The 12,169-nt window shown below is 44.9% G+C and overlaps 1 protein-coding gene across 1 annotated transcript in view; it reads left to right on the top strand.

The window, feature by feature from the left end:
• Window positions 1–12,169, top strand: part of LOC119390592 (angiopoietin-4) — a 40,807-nt gene that overhangs the window by 15,304 nt on the left and 13,334 nt on the right. The window contains exons 3-4 of the mRNA XM_037658185.2: window positions 3,885–4,027; window positions 8,766–8,871. Of these exons, the coding sequence (XP_037514113.2) occupies window positions 3,885–4,027; window positions 8,766–8,871 (249 nt within the window). The remainder of the gene's footprint in view (window positions 1–3,884; window positions 4,028–8,765; window positions 8,872–12,169) is intronic.

The raw sequence follows: 12,169 nt of genomic DNA, 5'->3' as shown, positions 1-12,169 counted from the left end.
GATAACAGGAAATAAAGTAGGCACCGCGTGTTCACGAAGGAAACCGGGCAGCAGGAATACTGATCCATGAAAATTCAGCAAGCACGCTATTCCGAACCGTTGCCCCGGTGTCTTATCTAGAAGAGAGGGCTCGCCAGGCGCACACGTGTTGCTATTGCATCCTTGGAACACCACATCGCTTCCGCGAGTACCGAGGAAAGCGTTCGGCGTGAAATGTTAGCCGCCTCGTGCCGTTGTCCGTTGAACACCGTAGCCAACACGTTCACCAACGATGAAACGCACCTCGCAACTTCGCGCACACGAAAATCAAATTCTCACCACAATAATTCACAGAACGCATGCAAGTGCTAAACACCAGAACACCTGAGGGGGCGTGTCGCCGCAGACGAACTTACGAGCGCGCCTTTCCATGCACCGCAAGGGCTACACTGAATGACAATGACGTGCGCCTCTCTTCAGGGGGCGCTAAGAAAAAGGGTTTTTCGTAAGAAATAAACACTGTCGTAGATTCTTGGCACATTGCACCTACATAATATTGTTCGGGAAATAAATGTAATTTGTAAAACATAAAGATTGCTTTACGTTTGAATAAAACTTGGTTTTTCGCTCTTAGTGTTTGTTCCCTCCAAACATAGTCGCGCTTCAATCGCAGCACCCATAACTCCCCTTGCTGATGTCGTTTGCAATAGGTTCTGAACCGTTTTTCGGCTGAAGCTTCGCGACCTATTTGAATCGACCTTGGTGTGTCTGAGCGCGTTGCATAAGTCACGTGGGGATAGAGCTGCTCCGCGCGCTGCGCACGCGCGGCGGCTGTGCCGGCCGAGGAGGTGGCGCCCCAGCCGTTGTTGGGACGCGTGGGCGCAGCTTTCTTTCTGCGGCAGTGTTATGTTTTGTTATGCTTTACACAGTGTATTCAAATCGCAGTAAGCATTGCGACGACACAGTAAGATTGCATGACTACAAGCAGGGCTTAAAGTCTTCCTTCACTGGAGGGGGGGGGGGGGCCCTCCCAAAGCGGCAATATATATGTATATATATATAATCTCAAAGAAAAGATCGCCTAGCAGCGATGTTTACGCCGCTAAACTGATGCTGCTGTGGCCTCAGCGGCTCTGCTACGCGCAGATCGTGGGCTGTTGGAACGCGGTGCGAGCTGGCATACCGAGGAATAAACGCAGGATTTCTCGATATATCGGTCAAGATCCACTTTCGCGGTCGTGTTATCCAGTTTTGGCAAAAATGTGATGGTATTAAACGCATGAAAATGCACTATTTTCAGGGGATGTTGGCAGGGAATAAAAACGAAAATGTATTAGGCTGAAAAACGTATTATGCAGAATCGTATCAACGAAATTTCACTGTGTATATATGCTATAGATTAAGCGTTAGGAGAGGTGTTTGCGATGATCACAGTGCAGTGAAGCCAACTGTCTCTAAACTGAACAAATGCTTATGAATGCTAAACAAATACATATATTATTCCGAATGTATTTCGGGCATTCATTCAACGTGTCAATCCAATCGAGCAATAAATAAAATTATTTTGGAAACGATTTCTCAAAAATAAATCGGGATGTAAAGGCTTAAATATATGTGAGCTCAAAGTAAGTAACATCAGTTGACTCACTGCATTCAGAACCTCAGGCACGACAATGCTATATTTTATTTTCACTACCACTTGCCTGATAAAGTAGGCAAAATACATGCGTCTTTGCAATAACAGCAGACTTGTGATGCACAACTAAAAGAATGAAAATTGAGTGGCAAGCTTAGCAGACCAAGGTGAACCATTACTGATTCACGAGCAGGTAGCTTCACACTCAGGTGCCTCGTGAAACAGTATCCTGTACCAAGACGCTCTTGTCGAACAGGGTGGTGACCCGTGGTTTCAGGAGGCGTTGCCCGTGGTGTTCAGTGTCTCAGTTAATTGCATTCAGCAGTACAACGATACCTGTTTACACCTATGGGTCAATTCACTGCGTGAATCGAACACCATGGGTGTTTAACAGAAAGAACACCCATGGGTGTTTAACAGAAAGAACACCCATGGGTGTTTAACAGAACATACACCCATTGTACACCCAAAAATAAAAAGGGGTGTGCGAAGGGTGTGCAAATAAGACATTACACCCTTTCGGATAATATTGACAGAAAAAGGGTGTACGATAGGTGTTTTATCGCAAATACACCTATAAGGGTGTGAAACGGTTTGCAGTGTAGTAATAAGTCTACGAGCAGGCGTACTAAAGCACGCAATCCTGAGTTTTAAAAAAAAAGTGGCATTCTTTCTCAGCACAAAGACGCGTGCGTCAGGGAAATCGAGGAGGTAGATATTGCTCGTGCGCGAGCAATATCTGCCTCCTCGATTTCCCTGACGCACTGCCTCCGTGATTGGCCGACGATCAAGGAGGTAGTGCTAAACTAGGTGGCGTGCAGAAAGGTTCACGGGGGGAGTACAAGATGAATACATTGACTGAAGAAAAAAAAAAGATGGCTTTCGCCTTCGAGTCGTCTTAGCTGAATGCATAGGGGACCCTGTGAGTTTTCTGAAATCAGTGACACCTAGTAAATATTAACAGTAGACTGAACAATATGTTGCTTACTTTTCCTTTCGGCACATCTCACAAGTGCAAGCACTGTGTTACTGTGCTGTTGCACATCAAGAAAGTAGGGCAATTTACCCTTCTATCAAAAACTGACTTGCCCCAATTATGGGGACAGAACGCAAAGTACACTGTAAAGCATAAATATGGACCTACCCCCATAACTGAGCTACAATGCTTCCCTAAGGTATGTATATTGACAACACTACCCAGACATTGACTTCACTTCCAAAATACAATGTCGGAAGTGCGTCAGGCCTCAACCACTTCCGCAAGAACCCATAAACAAAGAGAGACAGCGAGAAAATATATGTCAAGATCAGCAGTGGCAATAAACACGCTCGCGCATTTTCATCGCTTACGTGGCGTGTCAGGGCTCCCAAAACGATACTCCTTACTATGCACCAGATCATGCAAACACACTTTCCGCGTTTCGGTGGTCGTATTCACTCTGCAGAACTGAGAACTGCTATCTTAGCTCTGTAAACACAACGGAAGATATGCAAACTACGACAGGGATCGGGGACACTCGTTTAAATAGACTCGCAGCTGAGCGCGAACTAACACTGCATTCGCAGCGCAGACGGTATATGAAGGACAAAGAATAAATTCCGTGAATTAATTTTTTTATTTCTTCTGGATTGATTCTCGATGTGAATGACAATCAAAGCACAGGGGAATCATGATTGGAACCCCTGCCGAAGTTTTCCCCAGCATCGTCTTCACGCTCGTAGTGCACAGCAGTAACAAGCACAAGTGCACACAGTACCGAAGCTATCGCTCACCTTTCTCGTCCACGAACACTTCAATGCGCCGTCGTCGCAGTGCTTGCTGTGGATCATCGCGTACTTGGGAAGGCGTCTTGCCGTTACGAAGCCTAACGAGCCAAACTTTACGACGTACGTTCCGCGTCGGTGAGATAAAAACGGAAGCGTATCCCCGGCTTTGTGCGGTATGTACGGCACTGTGGCACCGAACAAAACCTCACAGTCGAAAACGAAGAGTGTTCTGCAGAATCACAATGTGAGAGGAGCAGCCCCGTACACTTGCACACCACGTGATACCCGTTTCCACACTAACGAGGCGACGGTGCTGCCACCTATAGGTCGATCTCGCCACCAATAACAATATTGGCGTTTCATAATAGATACTCTCAGCACTTGCCGCGTTATGGAGCGAGGCGAAACGAATGCGACGGGAGCTATATCATACGAAACAAGACGTGATCTTAAAATAAGTGTATAAAGCTCAACTCACTTCGTGGTCATTGTTCTCTTTTAGATGCCGTCATGCCTCGAGACTGCGCGGACTTGCTTGGAAATGGCCAACACACAAGCGGAGTGTACACCGTGTTCCACAAGGCTGCTGGCACTTTGGGGCAGGATGTATACTGCGACATGGATACTGATGACGGAGGCTGGACAGTAAGTCTCTGTCTCTTTCTGTAATCAATTCCCGCTTGCCCACTGCATTGGATCAATATGAGCTCGTAAACAAGTCTGATGAAGAAGGAAACATTAGAAGCTGCCGCCCCTGCTATCAGGTCCAGCTTTATGTGCGAAACGAGCTACGTGTGTTAGAAATGATTAACTTGAACCTCCATGTGCTTTTGAAACCTTAATTTAAATTGAATGGGTCATAGGATTTAAATACGCGAGGAAGATTTATTTCTGAGCAATCTCGTCGCATAAACTTTTGATCAGCGATTCAAGATTACCGGTGTCTTTACAGTGAAGCATGAAAGGCACCAAAAGGGATTTCCCCCTCTAATACGCACCAGCACGTCGCCTGCTCACAGTAGGCCGCTCATTTCATCATTTTGCTCTCACTATATGGCGTCCTCGGTAAGGACTTACACAAACGTAGCTTTTTTTTTTTTTAAGCGAAAGCCTTATATGTCTCGTGCGTGCGTAACATTTAGCCAAAAGAGGAGTACCATACAAAAAGCAATGAATGCCTCGTGGTTGGTACGCTGTTGCTGAGTAAGCTCACGACCGATCATGAATTTGGCGGTACCTTGCTTTAGAAAGTTGGGAAATGAATCGTTTCGGAAATAACTCGCTAGTGATACAAACCACAAACAAACAAAAACACGGCAAAAAAAAAAATAAAGCGAAGCGCACGAGCTACGCCTGTATGTCATCTTTGCGGCGTTTCCATGGGTGAAATAACAAAAAAAAAACCACGTGACCTTTCAAGCTTCCCTCAGCCCGTGCGAGATTGGCGCTGACTTCGTTTTTGCGGCGTTGGCGTTTCCGATTTTTCTTTTTTTTTTTTTTTTTTGTGCGCCAGAATCCCGTGACGGCGACCGCTACTCATTCGCTTCTTCTTCGCGGCATCAAATAACAAATATCACGCGACCAGACTAGGTGCATTCACTTCATTTCTGCGCGTTCACATCGTTTTTGAAGATTTCGCACGAATAATAAAAAAAATGAAAAGTAAGGGACTGTTCATGTTCTATACAGGGCGTCCCAGATATCACTTTGCACGATTTAAAAAAAGAGGGGACGTCGTTACGATAAGCACACCTAGTGCATATTGTTTCCAGTAAACTTTAGTAGCCTGTACAATTTTTTTCATTAATGTGGCTTGATTAATTAGTCCTAATTATGCTTCTAACCCTACAAGTACTCACATAATCAATAAAAGGTCGATGAGGCATACGTAGACATGTTCAAGTGAAATCTAAGTGCGCTATTTTCAACAACGTACTAACTGCATGCTCGCTTTTTTTTTTTGGTTAATAAAGAAAGCCCGCGAAATCTGAAACGTGACACGTCACTTGACTGCGGTGCGCGGCAGGAAGCAGCGCCCTCAAACTGGCTCACGGTGAGGCGACAAGTGAAGGAAAACGTATGAGTCACCCTGTATACACTCCCACGTCAAATAAACGCGCCGCTTTGGTCTGAGTCAGCCGTAATCTGAACAGTGATTCGGCCGCGTTATCGATAAGAACAGTGGACCATGCGATACGGATAACGATAGTGGCGTACAATTGATTGCGAGGGATCCCGGCAAAACTGCGACGAATGCGGTTGGCGCTCTTCTCGTACCCTTGCCAAAGTGCGTAATACTGTCTCTGGCAATTGACAAAAGGAAAAGCGGTTGCTTTCAGCAAGCTACTTTGAGGGCGCTGCTTTCTTTTGCGGGTGGGACTGTGGTCACGTGATATTTTAATATTTCGTAGGCTTTCTTTATCAGCCGGAAAAGAATTAGCATGCCATTAGTACGTTGCTGAATATCAGTTAGATGGCATTTCAGCATGCCTACATATATTCACATATTGATAACCAGCTGACTACTAGTGGAGTTGGAAACACAATGATGACTAATTAATCAATCTCGCTAACAAAAAACATAGAAGCGTATACTACAGTGTACTGGGAACATTAATTATGTACTAGGTTTGCTTCGCCAAAAGCCGTTCCTGCTTTTTTTTATAGTTGGGACACCCTGTATACATCACTGCCTTTGGCTTAGCAATTTGCTGTCATGGTCGTAAAAAATAGTATGGAATTGAATACCAAAAAGCAAAGTAGACTATTTTTCGACCACAAATCCGTTGTATTCTCCGCCATACGCAGCTCACATTTCAAGGGGCTTTGATGGAACGTGTACAGACTGGAAAGTTACTGGGCGTTATTTTATTCAGACGGCAACTATATGGACACTGTCGGTAGATTTTCGCGCTCTGTGTATATATATATATATATATATATATGTCTGTGTGTGCGTATGTGCAGAGAGAGCGAGACTGAAAAGTGCCGCAAAGAAAAATAAATCATAAAAATAGATTTCGGAATCTCGACCGGGGATTCGAACCTGCTGCCCTTCGCTCCGCACCGCGCCACGTTCGCCAACTCGACCATGTGTCATACATCATCCCAGCACACTAAGGACAAGTTATTTATATATGGGTCATTCCATGCCAAACGTCCCTACCATTTTCGCGACCATCTGAAATGTCATCGACAGAAATCGTGCTGATTTGTTCGATGGAAAACAGTAAATTGCTAGAATATTTCGCAAACGAAAAATTGTTTGTTCACGTGGGAGCTTTCGGAATTTCGGAGAATGCCGTTTCAGTGGCGTATGTTAAAAATTAATTCTGAGAGTATCGTCCTTGTTTCAATGCCAAACGTGGTGTACGTATTAACAAATGAGTTTGCGTAAGGTGTTTGAATCTCACTGACATTACTGCAATTTTTCTGCCATATACGCCTACAAAAATTTTTGCCAAATTGTTCTATGGTTGAATTTTTTCCCGCGTAATACCGCGCTTTATGTGAATACCCTAGTAATCGATACTCAATACTTACTGTACGGAAGATATATTTCCCGGCCAAATATTTTCAGACAACTGAACCTTGCGAGAAAAAATCGCGACTGTGAGATAAGCTACATTTTGGTTCACATTGAGAGGAAATTCATACCACGTGGTGCTGCGATGAAAAATTAGTTTTATACCTCGATCGAAAGCAAATAAATAGCTCTTACGTTGAAACTTTTGTTGCTTTCCCATCAATGGCAATGGGCAACTTCAACGACGAAGCCGCGGTTTGAAAACATGGGAAGATAGTCATCAATGGGCAACTTCAAAAATACTTTTCTCGGTAAAACAACAATTGTAATCATAAAAATTGCCATGTATAAAGAACTATTTGTTTGTTTTTTATGGAAGTATAAACCTGATTTTTTATTAGAGCACCACGTGGTGTAAATTGTGTCTCAATGTGGACCAAAATAAAGATTTTGTCAAATTCGTGATTTTTCTCTCGCCAGATTAAAAATTTCAGTGCTCTGAAAATACTTTTACCGGGAACTATACATTCCTTAGTGTAAGTAATGATTACTGGGGTATTCGTTCATAACATGGTATTATAAGGAGGAAATGCAAACATCGAAGATTTTGGCAAAAATTGTGGAGGTGTATATGCCAGAAAAATTGCAGTAATGTTACTGAGATTCGAACACCTCAAGCTTTTGGTTTACGTTAAAGAGACAGGACGTGCAAACACAGACACCAGAGAGAAGTCAAGATACCACCAACGCCGAATATCAACTGAAAAGGCGCACAACGGCGGAAAAGAAAGAATGCACGAAAACTTATCTGCGCATGCCCAAGCAATAGGCGAACCTATCAATCCGGCACTCGTCGTGGTCTACGTGAGAGATAACTATTCAGACACTTGATTTCTTCTTTATGCAGGTTAGTCGATGGTTGGCTCACGCGTGCGCTACCACTATTATCGATATGGCAGGCCTCAATCATTAAACGCGTTTCTTCATTCCAGTTCCGGTACAAATTCGTGCATTCATCAAATTTTGGCATGCACTTACACTCTCGATAATGTAAAGATAGATTAGATGATGAGCCTCCGATTAGCGATCTCTTATGTTCCGTTAATCTCTGGTGAACACAGCGACCCGTTTGCACTACCTAAAAGCGGCCGCAGCTAAACGGAATCTTGTACACCACCCACGTACGGCAATCAGTAAATTTGTTGGTATGTTTCACAAGACAAATATCAGTCCGCTTCTTGTCTAGCATGCGCTCATTCTTTCTCTGTACTGCGGCACATATCTTACCTAGCTGATTGGCAGCCATAAAAGCATCATTAACGCCGTATCTATTCCCTAATTTCATTAGACTATGCGATACGCAGTGAATATAAGGAATACCGGCGACACGCTTTTTTCTATTGCTTTCTGCAACCATGCTCGGACTAAACAAAATGGATTGCTTTAAGCGTTCAGCGACAGTGGCCACTGCCACTCAAGGATAACCTACACCTAAAAGACGCGTAACCTGTACGTTAAAACTGGCACTCATTTTGTGTTCACACGACTTAGTGAGAGAATACTTAAGGCATGACATGGCTATACCGTTTTTTACAATCTTACAATGTTTTGACAAGAAGTTTGCAGCGGTTTAGAAGATCTAGCAGAATATTGCCAGCAAACGTGGTTCTCCTGAAACGCTGCCCACCTAGACTACAACCCGGCCTAGCTCAGTGATGCCGTTTTCGAAAATACGCCTTTATTCAACATTATCCTCAACATCTTGATTGGCATCTTTGTTAATACGCAGTAGGTGCGTACGCACCATGACAAACTGGTACCGTACTTTATATTTCTGTGACATTCTCACTATTTTAGGTCATTCAACGCCGTGGGCAGTACGGACACAATGCTTACTACTTCTACCGAAACTGGACAGAGTACGCGAATGGATTCGGAGATCCTGCTGATGAGTACTGGATTGGTAAGAGACGAACCCTCACGTTAGGTACGAAAAAAAAACACATAAAAAGCATGCGGATTTCGGGTTTCCTGCGGCTCTGAAGCCACTACGACACCTACACTTTGATGAAGGTGATGATGATAAAGAGGATAATGATGATGGCCCTTAAAAAAAATGCCAGGCCTGCGCGGAAAGCGCAGCACAGTCACAGCGAAAGCTGGAAGAGCGGCATTTCTAGAGCCCGTTCTAAACTCTCTTGGGGCTACTAATACAAGTACACTAACAAGGTCCCCACTACGCCATAAATCACAATATTTGTGAAGATGGGAAGCACCTAAAACGCGATTATTCGTCATTGTGCGCAGAAGCGAGGTTCCAGCTACACATATGTAAGGCATTATGTGCACTTTGTTTACGTGACTACTGATGGCGATGAAGAATTGTGGCTCAGCCCTTCGTAATGGGTTGGAAGGTTTAAACGGCTCACCAGTTACGTACTTCGCATTGTGTGACGCCCGGTCGCTATTTAACTCTCCCACCATGCAATATAACATACATTGACGTGAGAAAGAGAGACAGAGAGAAGGGGGATGAACTTTATTGAGACCCTGAGGAAATGGATGATGGGCCCATGGGCTTCCTTGGCAACCAATGCAAGTGCACTTGCGAGGAACCCACTACGCTATAAATCATAATTTCTGTGAAGTAGGGCAGCAGCCACTATGCCATTTTTCGTCATTCAACGGAGAGCCGTGGTACCCGCTAAAACATGTGAGGCATCATGCGCACTTTGTTGGTGTTGTGCCTGATGACGATGAAGAATTATTGCAGAGCCCCTTGTAGTGGGTTGGAAGCATCCAACAGCCTACTCGTTGCGCAATTCGCATTGTGTGACGCCTGGTTACAGAATTCGCGTTGTGTGGTGCGCGGTTGTTATTTCACTCTTCTACCACACTAATTACATATGCTAATGTGGTTCCTTCTGGACATGAGGCCTGTATAGCGTCATTTTGCAAGGCAGTTCCAAGCACCGGCATGGCTCTGAGGTACAACACTGGGCTCCCACGCAGGGGACCCAGGTTCGAACCCCGTTCCATCCTGGAAATTTTTCTTTCGAGCGATAGTGGTTACGGACACCGGCGGCGGCGGCGGCGGCGGCGGCGGACAACTACGCCACCAAAAACGGCCGTTGAAATGATCTCATAACAGCTTTCGCTGTAAAAAAAAGAAAAAAAAAGGGGGGGGGAGGGGGGGTTAAGTGGGTGTCGGTGAGCACTGTTGACGCGGCGTATTGTACTTTTGGGCCATGCCGAAGGAGTCTTGTATACCATCTGACTTGTTGCCGAGCCTGCTCGTTTGTCTGATAAACGACGCCCTCTTCCAAAGCGAGAACGAACACGTTGAGTGACATTAGCGACTTCCGGTCAAGGATCTACAGAAGGGAAAAAAAGAAAAAAAAAAGGTAGGGGCAAGAAGGAAGAGGGAGGGCGGGCTTCCACTTAGATTGATCTATTGCTGCTCTTTCCAAGCGCTGCACAATACAAAGCATGGGAAGGTAAAAGACGGCACACATGAAAGGGTGAAAAACACTGCAGGTACGATCACCGAAGGCATTGGCTTACACATGCATCTTTGCTGCGTATTTTGTGTATATATATATATATATTTTTTTTTTCAGGGGCGTAGACAAGGGGGGGTGGGGGGTTCAACCCCCCCCCCAAATTATATATTTTGGTTGCGCATATATACACGCACACATACAAACGCACGCATGAACAAACGTCAAGTATGATTGAACCCCCCTCTGATATATTCCTACCTGATATATTCTGATATATTCGTAAGCCTCTGATATATTCGTAAGCAGGATCATCTTTACGATGATGGCTCTTATCGTTTCCTTTTTGAATTGCACGAGCTCATCAAGTTGAACCTGCCGCAAGGAGCATACTACAAATCACGTGCCAATGATGAGAACACGTAATTATATGAAATAATCCTGCTGTCTTTCACATAAAATAGTTGTCATTCACACTATCATATTTCGCATACAGGAGTACAAATTTTAAGAAATAAGTCATTGCGTTTATCCAGTACCGGTAACTGCACAAGAACGTCCTATTTATTGGGGGCAATGAAGCGCGCAATGAATTTCAAGTAAGAATTTGAAAACGTATATACAAATCTTTCTATTGAAATGTTTTGCGTTGATAGGAGAATAATGATAGCGTGATTTAAATAAATACTTGTAAGCAAACATCACCAACGGATGGTTCCCATCGAAATTGCGGTAATCCGAAGAAACGTAGATTGGCACCAACGCGTATGAAAGCCCCAGTTAAAGGAGTACTGACACGATTTTGAAGTGCAGCAAAACGGACGTTTTTGGTTTCCTTGGCATGTAGTGTTAACGCTCTCCCCACACCGCATCCGGGAAACACGTATAAATATTTAAGTTTGATTTTTAAGTTTTCATCTCCCAGCATCTGCAAGGCAGCTTCACCGCATGGAGAGCCCTGTGACGTTTCAAGTAAGCTCACTTGGTTTGCGAAGTCTGGGTTCTGCATGCAGCCTAAATCACGGACATCGCTGTCGGAGGCACTGGACGACAGTTCACTCATCATGAACCACGTTCGACTGACAGCAAAGGACAGCAGGTGCATATTTCGTGGGTTGCAGTCTGCCCGTGACGTCATGAACAGACTTGACATGTCACTATGAAGCCGCCCTCTCGAAACCGAAACCGAAACTGCTGGTTGAAAGAAGCGGTATTAAAAATATATGCAATGCATCCCCAGGCACCACGACACTCTTTTTAGGGTTCTCGACACCCGTGCTTTCACTTAGAGCAACAACCCGAAAAATTTTAGAATTCATGTCAGTACTCCTTTAAGCTTTCTTTTTGGACTGTTAGCCTGGGGCTGGTACCATGTGTTAAAGGGGTCATGAACCACTTTTCCAAGTAATGATCTAATGGCATCAGTATCGGAGTGTACTGCCTCCCGAATCGATTGCCGCAAAAATTTCTCGAATCCGTCAAGAATCAGCGGAGTTACGGGGGTTTGGCGCACGCTCCCAGCGCTTTCTCTCTTTTCTCGTGCCGGCGAGCGCACTGGAAGCTAGACAGGGAGGGATGGCATGGGGGAAAGAAGTTACGCCAGCGCGCGTCATGAAACGCGATCGCTCTCCCGCTGTGATTCGCTTGCGCGAGTGCGGCTACCGTGTACTGAGGAGTGCGGCGCCGGCAAGTGGCGGCACCCCGCGGCAAGAAGCGCATCTGATCCGAACGCCGCTCTCGATTTACGTCGGCTATCGGCCA

This window comes from Rhipicephalus sanguineus, chromosome 4, assembly GCF_013339695.2.
Source record: "Rhipicephalus sanguineus isolate Rsan-2018 chromosome 4, BIME_Rsan_1.4, whole genome shotgun sequence".
NCBI classification, from domain to species: Eukaryota; Metazoa; Arthropoda; class Arachnida; order Ixodida; family Ixodidae; genus Rhipicephalus; species Rhipicephalus sanguineus.
Note: the sequence above shows the minus strand (reverse complement) of the source record. Positions and strands in the feature narration are given on the sequence as shown.